The sequence below is a fragment of the Rhinolophus sinicus genome, chromosome 2 (genome assembly GCF_057876585.1).
Source record: "Rhinolophus sinicus isolate RSI-liver-muscle chromosome 2, RSI-T2T, whole genome shotgun sequence".
In the NCBI taxonomy this organism is placed as follows: Eukaryota; Metazoa; Chordata; class Mammalia; order Chiroptera; family Rhinolophidae; genus Rhinolophus; species Rhinolophus sinicus.
The window spans coordinates 23849931-23865000 of NC_142502.1; the positions used below are offsets into that span (position 1 = coordinate 23849931).

General features: G+C 37.8%; 1 protein-coding gene across 2 annotated transcripts in view; it reads right to left on the reverse strand.

The window, feature by feature from the left end:
• Positions 1 to 3404: 3404 nt before the first annotated feature.
• Positions 3405 to 15070, reverse strand: part of ARFGEF3 (ARFGEF family member 3) — a 150041-nt gene continuing 138375 nt past the window's right edge. The window contains exons 33-34 of one of the 2 annotated variants that reach the window (XM_019732728.3): positions 5985 to 7206; positions 3405 to 4603 (exon numbers count right to left, since the gene is read on the reverse strand). In XM_019732728.3, the coding sequence (XP_019588287.3) occupies positions 4412 to 4603; positions 5985 to 7206 (1414 nt within the window). In that variant the 3' untranslated portion in view covers positions 3405 to 4411. The remainder of the gene's footprint in view (positions 4604 to 5984; positions 7207 to 15070) is intronic. The other variant, XM_019732729.3, reaches the window with a different exon arrangement.

Below are 15070 nucleotides of genomic sequence, written 5' to 3' on the forward strand. Positions count from 1 at the left end.
GAATATTTAGGTATTATGGGACATGGTTACTCTGGATGTTGACCTGATGCCCTCACTTCCTGAATCTTTAAACAATCTTGTCTAATCAATACTTCCTCTTCAGTGTGCAATTGAAAAATGGTTATCATTTATTTTGCATATTTCCAAACTTGGATGTTGACCTACAAATTTAGTACTATATACTTTCAGGGAAGCAAGTGGAGAGGCACTGTTGGCTACAGGGCACTTTATTCCGAGTGATTAAATGTAATTGAAAAAGGTTTACAATTTGTGCATGTCATTCTAGACACAGGCTGTCGTGTTTTTCCTGCATAACAGCTGTCCACGAATGATATTATTCCATTATATCCACATAATTGGCAAATTTCCTTAATTACCACTGAAGGTCTGCTTTAAGATTAAAGTTTAGATTTTGTTTTCTTTATTTTCAAATTCTTAAAATATTATGTTACATGTAATCTATGTATAAACACTATTTTTTTAACCTACTTGAAATATCCCCATACCATTATAGATCTGGGACATCAATCAAATATTTTCAACTCATTTTAACTGTTTCTTCTGGGCACTTAGAGCATGGCACAGTAGAGTGTGGCCTTTGAATTCAGGGACACCTCTTTCGCAACCAACTTTGCCATTTACTGTTATCTTGGGCACATTTCTTAACCTCTCTGGGTCTTTGTCCTCATCTGAAAAAATGAGGAAAACAGTACCTGTTTCACAAGGTTATTGTGAGAATTAAATAGGATAATGCAGGTAAGGGTCTACATTCACAGTGGCACTCAACAAATGTCACCTCCTTCCTGCTGTTTGTAACCTCCATGTTATTGTCATCAGCTCCAAAGGTCTTCATTCTGTTTACATTGAAAGGACTGACACGAACAGATTTTCCTTTCTGAAAGAAAACTTTCCTACGTAAGCAGAGTTGTGATGCATTTGAGGGATGTCAAGGATATCTATTATGTAATTGCATTACCTTCTTACAGTTAAAGCTATTTGACTCTCTCAACTGACTCTCTCTAAGCCGTCTCCTGAAAACAACAAGGACAAAAAGCCTGATGATACTGTACAAAGAAGTTTCCATTTAAAGGTGCTTTTAAATTATGTTATCATTTTGTCATATTTGGTTGAAAATATTTTAATCTGAGCTGTTATGTATGTTAACGTCAGCCTCAGCTAGTCATTAAACGGCCTAAAAATGGAAAAAGGTACCTATTTTGTGTCAATGGAGAAGGGTAGAAAATAATCATAAGGGGAGCAAGAACAAGATGGTATAAAAGCTGATTAGGAGATACAAGAGCTAGGAGAGATCCAACGAACAATCTATTAGCCTTCCATCAAACCTATGCCCTCATGGCAAAATGAAATCTGATGAAGAGTGTGGTGTACTTGGCTGAGCTGTTCAGTCAGCAGTTACTTTACACTTTGAGTGTTCCAGGTGTTCATGATGCGACTTCAACAAAATATTAGAAAAAAAGAGAGTAAATCTCAACCTTACGTTAACACACTTTTGACAGTAAATACAGGCAACTGAAAGCAACATGCAAAATCTTGTGCTGCTCAGATCTGTAAATATATAGCAATAACTGTTTTAACTACAGTGATTACTATATATTTGTATATATTCCAATATATTACTATATATTCCAAGGCTGTCTTGACCTTGGTCTTTCAGAGACCTTGGGAGAGAGTGAAGGAAGAGATGGGGAAAGGCAGAAATGGAGACATCAAGAAGAGTATAAGGGACTGGCCGGGCAGCCTGGGAAGGCACCCCTTGTCTAATAAGGGTTCCTAATTGGCTCCCTTTCTTCTCCATCACTGGGAGAATTTGACTAAGTTCATTGTGACCTGAAGTCCTGTTTGTTAGAGATGATCTGCATCAAGCAATGTACTTTTTGACAACTACAAATACCCCTGGGAATTATGACTGTGACTTAGCTAATTTTCTGATTGAAATCTGACATGGATGCAGAACACAGAGTACCTTGAAAATGAAGGTGGACTGAAGACCAATGTGAGCCTGAGGTAGGCTATAGAAAAGGTGATGGAAAGGGACCAAAAAGCCTCTTGCAAAAGTATAGGTGAAGAGCTATGTATATTCTTTCATGTTTTTACTGTTGGTACCCATAATCAGACTAGTACTAGAGCAGTGTTTGTAGAGGGTGTGGGGTAAATTTATTTTCATCAACTAGCCTTGGATCCCAGCGTAGAGAATGTGTGGGGAGAATGAACTCTGATTTCTAAATAATTGATGAACATACTCTGGGATATGACATTCATACACTGAGACTGGCCTCCTTTGAATTTTTATACTTTAGAAAAAAATTGCTACATATCAACATTTTGTGATTACTCTGATTTGATACTCTATTTCACTGAAGCTTTTTTTTTTTTTTTTTTTTTTTGGTAGTACTCAACAGGCTCACAAAGGAGAACTGAACCTAGGATAAGCTACAAAAAGAAACAGAACCATGGTGCACTGTTTTGTTAAAAAAAAACACGAAACAAAAAAACAAAGAAAAACAGTACCCAACTTTCAATTCTACTTACAAAATATAAAAATTCAAAGTTATAGAACGCAGTTCATTGCTATCCAAACAATTCATTGCTTGTTAAGATAGCTGATCTGTTTCTAAACTCAAATTATTGTCTAATGAGTAAAAACTGAAGGCAAAGAGAGTGTTTCATGGAACTGAAAAAATGTCTTCTAGATTCTGTGGTGATCTCTAGGCGGCATACTGAATAATAAAGTTCTTTCTTTGAGACTGCCTAAATAAGTCAGGGAGCTGTGTCTTCCTCTTAACCTTATAGATAGATTACATATTTCTCAAGGAAGACAAAATTTACTAACACCAGCAATGCATAAAGTTGTCAGTTTTAAATCCTTACTTCAGTATGGAAGAGCTGATATTTTATTTTTAAAGGATGAATGACATACTCAATTATGAACACATTTTTAGGGGCTGGGAAAATTATAATGTACGTCTTAGCAACTAACTCCACTTTCTAGGATGTATATGAGTGGGCTTGACTGAGGAGTTTCAATCATCATTATTATAATTTAAGAAATAGTAAATATCCTGTATATAAAATTTCCAGATTAATTTTCTAGTAATATTTAAGAAAAGAAATATCCACTTTTAATGTTGGCCTGAATAAAAAGACTTCAGACATAAGGTAAATTTACTTGCCAGAGAAGAAATATTTTAAATTGAAAAACTTAATTTCCGAGATTTCATTCTGTGCCCCTTCTCTTTCAGTTTTCTTCTGAGACTGGAGCGTGTATAACTGACATCATAATTTCATATGGTTGTTGTGTAATATTTTAATGTTTAAAATGACTTCATCATAATCTCCTTTCCCACCCCACCCCGCTGTCTCCCTATCCCACACTTCTTGCTCCCTTCCCTGAGAAGTCTGCTCTCTGAATGGAGAACTCTTGAGTTCCTTTCCTCCAACGCTGTTCATATCAAATAAGTTGCATTTTATGTTTTGTTTCCTTAAAAACCAAATATTATAACTTATGTTCAGATAACTGTGGAGTATAGAAATGTCTGTGCAACAAGGAACTAAGGCACCATTTTTTCTTTCCCTTTTCTTTTTTGCCTTGGGAGCAAAAGCCAAGACTAATGGGACAGCCAGGGTGGCTGGTCAGTCTTCGTCTCTTGGAAATATCTGTATCATCAAATATCACTGGGTACTGTGTGTCAAAGGCTGCTATGACATACAGTTAAAACCCTGCCAGGAAAGCATTTTCTTCCGTTAGAAATAGGGAAATAAAGGCACAACAGTACCTTAAATGAAGAGGTTGGTGAGTACCAACCAGACAATCTTGACAACTTAGGACAATTTTGAAATGTTCTGAAATATTTTACAGAGAAATTCATCCCATTCTTAATTATGACACCCAAGAATTCATCTTTCTGTTTTCTTCCCTGCCAAATGCACAATCATGATATAAATCTTTCTCAGTGAATAATGTTTGGTACTAGATGTTTGAGTATTTATATATCAGCTTGACTTACCAGCAGGTATTTCCTTAGCAATTGCACTTAAAAAAAAAAAAAAAAAAAAGGATCAAATGGATTAATGTAGTGTTTTCAAAGAGTGGTCCTTGAAAGTGACCCATTTGGCAATAACCTTGCAGGCAAAAGCACTGGGAAATAAACTTGAAGATTTAGAAATGTGTCAAGGAGACTCTTCTGAAACAATGTGCAAAATCAAAGTAGCATTTGTGTCATCTAGATACCACCTTCGTATCCAGAATGGCCCCAGGACAGATTAGTTAGGGAGTGGCCTTTTGTTCTCTGAGACACTAGTTTCCATGGGGCTGTTGGTGAAGAAAATGTTACCAGTTTGAAAGGCAGGCATACTCTAACCCTCGCTATTGAATTTCTTCAATGTGAGTCTTCTACACAATGATGTCATAGACACGGCCCACTCTGCCAAGCCACTCTCTCACGGCCTGGCGAACTCTGATGTCAGTCACGTGACAGGTCAGCTGGCTGATGCATGGAAACACTGCTGGCTGGAGGGCTGTGAAAGTTGGGTCTGGAAGGATCTGAATCTGATTGAGAACTGTTAGCACCATGTTGGTCCACGCCTATGAGAAAGGATTTGAGAGAATTATTAGTTTTCTCCCGTGGTTTCTTTTGAACTCTCAGGTGTGGCTAAACCCTGTCAATTTGCAAATGAGTTTTCTTAGGGTTTAGGCTGCAATAAATTAGTCTTAGCTAAAAAATTGTCATTTTAATTTCACATATGCAATCAATGGCAAGACTTATCTAGCATTAACTTATCTTCAGCTTTCACAAAGTACAAAAATCTTATTTACTCCTCAGATTTTTAAACACACTCTTGCTTGCTCATAATGAGATTTCCATAGGACATATGACACTTTTAATCAGTAGTCACTATAATAATGCCTAGAAAACTTGAAATAGGTCTACTTTAATTTAGGATAACTTTTAAAATCATAAGCAAATCTCCTAGACCTGAAAAGCAATCATTAAGATATGTTATTTGTCTAGAAGGTCATCTGTTAAAGAATAACCATACATCTCAAGTTTGACTAGACTCTTTCAGATTTAGTCTAAGATGATTTTTGTGGATTCTGAATTATGAAGTTTAGTTCTACGTTCAAGTTACTTTAGAGGAAAACAATGCATCTTGCAAGAGATTCATACTAATTCCAATTTTATGTTCATTCAAAATACACATTTCTGTATAGGTTCATAGAATTCTAGGGCCCAAGATCACCTAATGTATGCCTGTGACAGGAATCCACAATTTAAGGTAAATGTCAGATTATTTTCCAAGGGTTCTCTGTGACCTTAGATCCCTCTATTTCTTTTTTCTCATGTCATCTATTCTTAAATTGAACAAAACAGTACCAACCCTGTTTTCTTCTCAAGTTCATTTTTAAACGTATGATGGAATTACAAATATTAAATACATGAAAGAACAGGAACACTCAAAGCCTTCTGTGGAATGAGAATTTTTATGTGCTCCAGATGGGTTAGAAAAATCTAAGATGAAAACAATTCATTGGTATAACCATGTAATAATATGAACTCCGCCTTTTTCCTTTATAGAATTCTTCATTAACTACAGATTTTATTCAGTGCATCTTCAAATAGTAAGCTCAGAACTCCATGCCAGTTAAAGGACATCCATTTCATAAGCTTTAGCTTCATCTTGTTTATACAGGTGGGTTCCTAATTCTCAACAATATCTGTTATAACCCCGAAAAACAATTCCTGAAATTATCTAGGAATAAAATGTCAGTTGCACACTGATACACTGCCCCAGATCAGATCCTACCTGTCTGGCTTCGGAGAGAAATTGGGTCTCCTATAGGTGTCTATCAAATCTTGGAATGTGCATGAGTGCTCTGGAGGGGAACACGTCTGTCATTAGAGAGCCAGCTTCCCCCACTGCATTGCCGGGAGAGCCTCCTGGCACTCTGGCCTGCAGGTACCCACCTGGATCTGTGCTTCGGCGTCTCTGACAGAGACACTCAGGGAGCTCCCGGTGGAGCCTGAACGGGGCCTCTTCTCCTGTCTCAGCAGCTCAGGGCCCGCACTAAAGGAGTGCCGCATCTGTCCTTGGTCTATCAAGTGCTGGGGACGCTGAAGCAGCGGGGAGTCTTGGCCCCTCGGACCCAGTGGCTCTCCCTTCTTCTCGACTTTTACCTCTTTGGGGAATGTGGGCAAGTTATGCTGCTGTTTCCTCTTTTTGTATTCAGTCATCAACTTTGAAATGGTTTTGTCAGCTGCCATAGTGTAGATTTTGTTACCCGCATTTTCCCACCACTCTTTCTTCCGGCTGGGGTCCTTCTTCTCCACCTTGGGGCTCGGGGGTAGCAGCAGCGTATCCCCACTGCCGCCCCTCAGGCTCAGAGGCTCGCCTATGTGATCCCGTGTCTGACTTCGGTCATCCTCAGAAGGTGTATCTTTCCCTGAGAACCCCCCAGTGGATGGGGTGGATGACTCTGATTGGAAGGAGGGTAGGATAAAGAATGGGTCATTCTTGAAGATGGGTGCTTCCTCCATACTGTTTTCCAGGTCCAAGTGCATCTGGATGTAGTTATTGCACAGTTCCATGCACAGCTTGTGAAGCCTCTTGACTAGCCATACCCAGTCTGCATTGCTAACGGGCTGTACACTTAGAGAGGGCATCCGGGCCCTCCACTGCCTCTTCTCCTTGCCTCTTGGGGGGCTCACCTGGGCAGTCTCCTCAAAAATGTCTTCATCTTCTGATGAACACTGCTGTGATGAATCTGTGCTTCTCTCGTCATCCTCAAAAAGGACTCTTTTCACTTGCTCAGCAGTGATGGTTTCTTGATTGGTCAGAACAGCGCAGACCAGTGCGTGGAAATAGATGTTAAAACTCATTGCAGACTGGCGGTAGAGGTTGGCAGCACCTCCGATGCCAGACACTTTCTTCAGCAAGCACTTCAACCCAGGGCTGGTGTCAAACTCCCTGGCCGTCCTGTATGAGTCCAGCAGCAGGTCAAATATGACAGCCAGGTTCTGCATGGAGATGTATCTGAGGAAGCCAGCCAGCTTGGTTTCGGGCACTTGGATTGTCTTCTCCTCTCCAGGAGAGGGGCCTTTGACAAACTCTTCTAACAAGATATCATATAAGTTCTGGAGTAACACTTGATGAGATAGTAAGCTCACCACAATTTCCCTGAAAGAAACACTTCAAATGAAAGAAAGGGGTTGATTAGTAGCTTTCTGCCTTACGTGAGATATTTTAAAGTGATTCAAATGTTACACATTTCAGAACGCCATCTGCAAAATTACCAACTAAATCTCTTGCATTTTAATGTGTTCCATACAAAAGACCATTCCACAATAACCATTTAAATCATGATTAATGGAATTCCTGACACTTTTTAAAATCTAGGAGATATAGAATATGTTAGGATGCAGAATTAACAATTATCTACAAGCCTTAGGAAAAAGTAGAAGAGTTTTGTAAAAACTTTTTAATATAGGCACAATTATGTGATAGGACACATTTTATTTTCTTTCCTAGTTGTAATAAATGAAAACATATCAAATAAAAAAGTAACATTTTCTGTTGAATTTTATTAATTTTTACTGGATTTTTTTTTCTTAAACCCAGTTTTTAGCAATCTTATGGAAGTCTAGATTTCTAAGGACCAAACCAGTTTACCGGGGTTAAATGTTAATGCTTTACATGCATATATGTAAAAACTTCAGTGCTTCTAGCATGTGACATAGAGAAGAACCAAACATTGAAAAGTTTTAACATTAGAGTTATTATGGGTTAACATTTGCAAAATTAAGAAATAAATTTAACTCAGAGCTTTCTAACACAAACCTTGGAGAGAAAGCGGTCTCTCAACACACACTAATTTTCTTCAGCACCCTTTTGTGCCATCATGACCATAGGACTCTTTGTGGGCCCTGCGTGCTCATTTGGATCCACTGAGATGCCTCTCAGGTCAGCTTCCTGGAACGGAGAGCTCGGGGAGGGAGAATCCTCCCTAGACATCTGGCCAGGACTCCTGGTTGAGAGGCAGGCACAGCCCACCAATCACTATGACAACTTCTGCTTCTCTTAATCAGGGCGCAGACAGGATAAGGCAGCTTTAGAAGCACATGTTGCTTCTAAGCAACACCGACCCCTTTTGTTTGGCTGAATTCTTCTACTAAGAAAACAATTTCAATTCCAGGTACTATGTTTACTGAACATTTTAATTCCCCAGTGTGGTTTGGCATTTATAGTTTCATGTTCTGTTTATTGCTCTTAGATTCCACGATAATAGCTTAAGGCCATTATGTTGCGACTAGTTCTCATAACTGGAATATTATATTATGACAATGCTTATTAAAAACACTGATTTCAAAGGTGCAAACATTATGTTAATAATGTCTATCAAATCTTGGAATATTTTTGTTTCCCTTGCCTTTAGAGTTGAATTCACATAAACATCATTAAGACTGATGTCCAGTAGTTTAGTCCCTATGTTTTCTTCTATGTATTCTATTGTTTCAGTATTACATTCAAGTCTTTAATCCATCTTGAGTTATTTTTTGTGTGTGGTATAATAGAGTGGTGTAGTCTCATTCTTTTGCATATGGCTGCCCAGTTTTCCCAACACCATTTATTAAAGAAACTTTCCTTTCTCCACTGTATATTTTTGCCTCCTTTGTCATAAATTAGTTGTTGATATATGTGTGGGTTTATTTCTGGGATCTCAATTTTGTTCCATTGATTTGCATGTCTGTCTTTCTGCCAATACCATATTATTCTGATTACTATAGCTTTGTAATATTGTTTGAAATTGGGGAGTGTGATACCTCCAGCTTTGTTCTTTTTTTTCAGGCTTGCTTTGACTATTCAGGGCCTTTTGTGATTCCATACAAATTTTAGAATTTTGTTGGCTCTATTTCTGTGAAAAATGCCATTGGGATTTTCATAGGGATTATACTTAATCTGTAGAGTGTTTTAGGTAGTATGAACATTTTAACAATGTTAATTCTTCTAATCTATGAACATGGAATATCTTTTCATTTCTTTGTGTTTTCTTTAGTTTTCTTCAACAATGTTTTCTAGTTTTTAGTGTGCAGGATTTTCATCTCCTATGTTAGTTTGTTCCTAGACATTTTATAGCTTTTGTTGTGATTGTAAATGGGATTGTTCACTTCATTTCTCTCTGTGATAATTCATCATTAGTATATAGAAATGCAACAGATTTCTGTATATTGATACTTCACTGTATTTATTTCTAATAGGTTTATGGTGGATTCTTTAGAATTTTCTATATATAACTTCATGTCATCTGCAAATAGTGACAGTTTTATTTCTTCCTTTACAATTTGGATTCCTTTTATTGCTTTTTCTTGCCTGATTGCTGTGGTTAGGACTTCTAGTACTATACTGAGTGGAGTGGCGAGAGTGGGCATCCTTGTCTTGTTCCAGATCTTAGAGGAAAAGCTTTCAGTTTTTCACCATTGACTATGATGTTAGCTGTGGGTTTGTCTATTATGGACCTTAAAATGTTGAGCTACTTTCCTTCCATACCCATTTTATTGAACGTTTTTATAAACAGATGGTGTATCTGTCAAATGCTTTTTCTGAAATCTATTGAGATGACCATATGATTTTTATCCTTCATTCTGTTAATGTGGTGTGTCACATAGATTTGCAGATGTTGAACCATCCTTGCATCCTTAAATAAATCCTACCTGATTATAGTTATAGGACTTCTCTTCATATACCTGTTGTATGATCCTTTTAATGTATTGTTGTATTTGCTTTGCTAATATCTTGTTGAGGTTTGATGCATCTAGGTTCATCAGAGATATTGGCCTGTAATTTTCTTTTCTTGTGGTGTCCCTGCCTGATTTTGTTATTAGGGTAATGTTGGCCTCATAAAATGAGTCAGGAAGCATTCTTGCTTCTTCCTTTTTTGGAAGAGTTTGAGAAGAATATATATTAACTCTTCTTTGAATATTTAGTACAATTCACCAGTGAAGCCACGTGGTCCTGGACTTTTGTGGGAGGATTTTTGGTTACTGTTTCAATTTCCTTATTAGTAATCGATCTATTCAGATTTTCTATTTCTTCCTGATTTAGTGTAGGAAGGTTGGATGATTCTAAGAATTTATCCGTTTCTTCCAACTTGTTCAATGTGGTGGCACATAGCCTTTCATAGTATTCTTTTATGATTCTTTGTATTTCTGTGGTATCTGTTGTAACTTCTCTTTCATTGCTGATTTTATTTGCGTCTTCTCTATTTTCCCTAGAGAGTCTACCTAAAGGTTTGTCAATTTTGTTTATCTTTTCAAAGAACCAGCCTGTTTTGTGTCTCCACCCCTCTTACCAATCTCAATGTGGCTTGTTCTTTATATCCTTAGTTATAGGACTTCTCTTCAGCTAGACTTCAGGCAGTTCTCAATGATGGTTGTTCTGTAGTTTAGTTACAATTTTGATGTAGAAGGGGGAGGTGAGCACAATGTTTACCTACTCTGCCATCTTGACCAGAAGTCTCTCATATCTCTTTTGATTTTAATATGCTTAAATTTGCTCTCTATATGATCTATTCATTGGCGTAAGTGAGGTGTTAAAGTCTCCTATTATTACTATGTTGCTGTATTTATCCCTTTAGATCTGTTAATACTTGCTTTATATTTTTTGGTGCTCCTAAGTTGGATACATATATATTAACAAATGTCATGTCTTCTTGGTGGATGTCCCCTTTATAATTATAAAATGTTTATCTTTGTCTCATCCCCTTTTTTCTCTTGAAGTCTATTTTGTCTGATACAAGTATGGATACACCTGATTTTCCCTGGATACCACCACTTCACTTAGAGCCTATGTTTGCCTTTGGAGGTGAGATGGGGTCCTAAAGGCATCATATAGTTGGGTCTTGTTTTATAATCTATCCCACTACTCTGTGCTTCCCCACTGGTAGATTCAGTCCTTTTACATTTAGGATGATTATTGATTATTGATATATGAGGACTTACTACTCCCATTTTATCTTTTGTTTCCTGATTACTCTGTGTCTCCATTGTTTCTTTCCCCTTGTGTTTCTGTCTGCTATTTTAGTTTTGTGGTTTTCTATGATGATTTTTCTGTTTATTCTTTTTTTTATGTTTTATGTCTCAGCTCTGTATTTTGTTTTGTGGTTAACATGAAGTTTGTATAAAATGTATCATAGACAAAATGGTCCTTTTTCTTCTGATAGCATCTTATCTTCATTTGCCTGTAAAGTTGTGTCCTTTTATATTTTGTTGTCACAAATTATCCCTTTTTATGTTGTGCATTCATCACCAAACTGAAATCGCTATTTTTTAAAATGCTTTTTTATCTTTGTAATAATTGTTTAACACCATATTCTGAAATAGAGTTGCAGTTTTCTCTATCTGTTTGTCACCTTTCTCAAAGTTTTGTGTGCTTTTTGTCTCTTTGTTTCAGGTAAAAGATCTCTTTCTAACATTTCTTGTAATGTAGGTCTTGTGGCAATAAATTCCCTCAGCTCTTGTTTTTCTGGGAAAACCTTTATTTCTCTTCATGTCTGAAGGATAACTTTGATAGAGAGAATATTCTTGGTTGGTGGTTTCAATATTTCAACATTTTGAATACAGCATTCCACTCTTTCCTGGTCTGTAATATTTTTGCTGAGAAATCTGATGATAGTCTAATGGGGTTCCCTTTGCAGGTTATGGTCCTTTATAATCCTGGCTGTCTTGAGAATTCTTCCTTTATCATTGACTTTTGACACCTTTAATCTAATATGTCTTAGAGAAAGTCTTTTTGCTTTGAGATAATTAGGTGTTTGGTTAGCTTCTTGTACTTGTATGTTCAGTTCCTTCCCCAGCTTTGGGAAGTTCTCGTTGATTATTTCCTTGGACAGTCTCTCTGTTCTCCTCTTCCTCTCTTTTCCTTCTAGGATACCCATTATCCTTATGTTGCCCTTTCTAATGTAGTCAGGTAGTTCTCATAGAGTTCTTTCATTTTAAAAACAATTTATTTCTCCTTTTCCACCTGAATCCTTTCTATCTTTCTATTTTCTATCTCACTAATTATTTTTTCCATATGGTCTGCTCTATTTCCAATGCTTTCTTTTGCCTTCTTCATCTCATTTATTGAGTTCTTCTTCTCCAGAATTTGTTTGGTTCTTTTTCAGAGTTGCAATTTCTTTGGTAAAATGCTCCTTCTGTTCATTAGTTTTGTTCCTGAGCTCATTGAACTGTCTTTCTGAATTTTCTTGTATCTCATTGAGTTTCTTAATGACTACTATTTTGAATTCTTTATCATTTAGATCACATTATTCTTTGACTTTGAGTTTGATTACTGGAGAATTGTCATTTTCTTTTTGTGCTACTGTGTTACCTTGGTTGTTCATGGTGCTTGATGAATCGTTCCTCTGCTGGTGCATCTGAAGTAGTGAACACCTTTCTTATTTAGGTCCCCTTTTGATTTTAGCAATTCAGCAGGTTGAATTGCCATTGTGGGAGTTGTCACCTGTGTGAGCAGGATGGTGGGTACCCTTGCTGTGTTTGGGTCACTTGGGTATCAGGGAATCATCACCATGGTGAGAGGATGTGGCAAGTTGTGGGGAGGAGCTGCTACCTGGTTCTCTATGACTACTAGTACTGCTGTTCTTTATCAGGAAAGCCATGGACGTGCAAATACCACTGTAACTGGGGGAGGGAGCTGATTCTTGGGTGCCAGTGCTGCCTCTTTGACCCACCCCCAGGCTGTGGTATGGAGACTACCCCCTGATTCCTTCACTTCCAGAGCATTTGCTTGGGGCATGGGCTTAGCTGCAGCAGCTGGGGGCTGGGTCTATCCCGGTACTTCCTCCCCTATGTGTTCCAATCCGCCCAACTTCAGATGTGTGGATCTTTCAGGAGGTGTAGTGTGTTGAGCAGAGGAACATCTGTTGGGTTATTGATGTCTGATTAATTGTAGATTGAAAAAGAGATACAAATGGGTTGTCTCACTCCACCATGACACTGACATCACTGGAAAAGTACTTTTTTAACTAGCAGAGAAAAAACAAAGTCTTTCCATACATTTTAAAGCTGACCTTGCTCTTTGTGCCGTGGTATGCTGAGGGAAAACAGTATGCTCAGCAAAAATGGAATGAGGCAGTAGCAAAGAACTGTCATTCACAAACAGTAACCTGTTCTAACAAATCACTTAATAATTTTATGTCTTATGTATATTTTACCACAAAAAAAAACCAACTTACTTATTTTAACCATTGTAAAAGGTACAATTCAGGGCATTAAGTGCATACACAATATTGGCTAACGGTCACCCCTATTTCTAGAACTTTTTTCATCATCCCCAATAGAAACTCTGTCCCCATTAAACAACAATTCCCCATTCCCCCAGCTGTCCTCAGCTCCTACTTAATTTTCCATAAGTTACTTAAGGCATTTGGAACGCTGAGTATGCATTTTTCTGAAGAAGAAGGCTCTGACAGGCACTAAGTGGGTTTAGTGCTTTGTGTCTAAAATGTGAGAGCCTAACTACGAAGGGAAATCCTTCCAGCCCTGTCTTCCCCACTACACTGTGAAGCCCTCATGGGCCAGGGCAGTATCTTACTCATCTTCCTGTCACCGGGGCCTAGGAAAATGTCTGGTGTGAGTAGCGCTCAGCAGATCTCCAAAACAAACCCGATAACAAAACAGACTGGTTCTCCATGCAGACGCCTGAACAGACCACTGCCTGGAGGAAATGCTCTCCTTGGGAAATGGCTCTGACACTTCAACCCCACTCCCCCGGCAGCCTGGATTCCTGAAGTAGGAAGCACAACCAGAAGGGTGAGTTTGGTCAGCTTTCTAAAGATATAAACACCATATACCACAGGCTATTTTCTATTACCATCCCTGAGAAATGGAAAGCCCTTTACCAGCAAACATTTAAAAAGAGGCCTGATGCATGGCCATATTTGCATTATGGAGTATCTTTATCAACTAAGATATTCACTTCGATGCTTTAGGATATAAATTGCTCACTGTGCATGTGAGAAAGGACAGACAATATCCTTACTTTAGGTTCAAGCTAAATGATGCAGCAGTAAGAAAATGGAGTGGACAATAAAGCAATACTAAAGAAATCATAAAGAGATAAACATTTCAGAAAGATTCCAAAAAGTAAAATAGCTTTATAGATAAGTAACTCTTAATCATCTATGCTTATAGGAGCCAAGATCTGAATTTGTGGTACCCAAGTGTTTCTACCTCGTTCTGAACACACCCTTTAAGAAGGTGATGAAGCTACACAGTAGTGAAACTTACACCTTCCCTTCCTGCTTCTGATGCAAAGTGTAAAGGACAGCAAGTCTCCAGATTGGATAATTGAGACTAAGTTGTATAACAAGTGTCTGACTTACAACATACTAATGCCAGTACCAGAGATAAACAGATTCATAGGTTAGGGTACAGCTGATCCTTGAATAATAGGTAGGAAAAGAACTGAAATTGTGAAATAGAGCAATGCTTTAACGACGTGAAAAGGAGTACAATATTTGGTACCTAATATAGATAAAAATGACCAATACTTCAAAAAAACAAGTGACTGGCAGTGGAGGGAAACACGGTGGGAATTGGGGAGGCGTACGTGGGAAATTCGAAGTTCCACTTCTGAAGATGAGTGACAGGTTCACAGTTATTTTAGTTTTTATTCATTCTTTATAACTCTTGAAACTTCCACAAGTGTATATACCACACACTTGACTAAAAAATTTATATCTGCAAACTTCACCAAAATGGTTGTACCAAACTGCTCTACTAATCAGCTGACATTTAGAAAAATCACACACTGTCCTTAAAATAGAAATGGTTTTGATGGTGACTCCACCATGTCGCAGTTACGTGGATAACTAGATAAGTGGCTCAGTCTCTCTGAATGTTTCCTCATAGACAAATGCGAGTGAAAATACCTGGCCCCTGTACTTCAGCTGTAGTGCTCACATATTTATCATCATTACTATTCGTGTACTAGAAGTTTAAAAATGTAACTCTTCAGAAATTGCCTTCAATCAAGTCTAGAAACAGTAGTTTTAAGC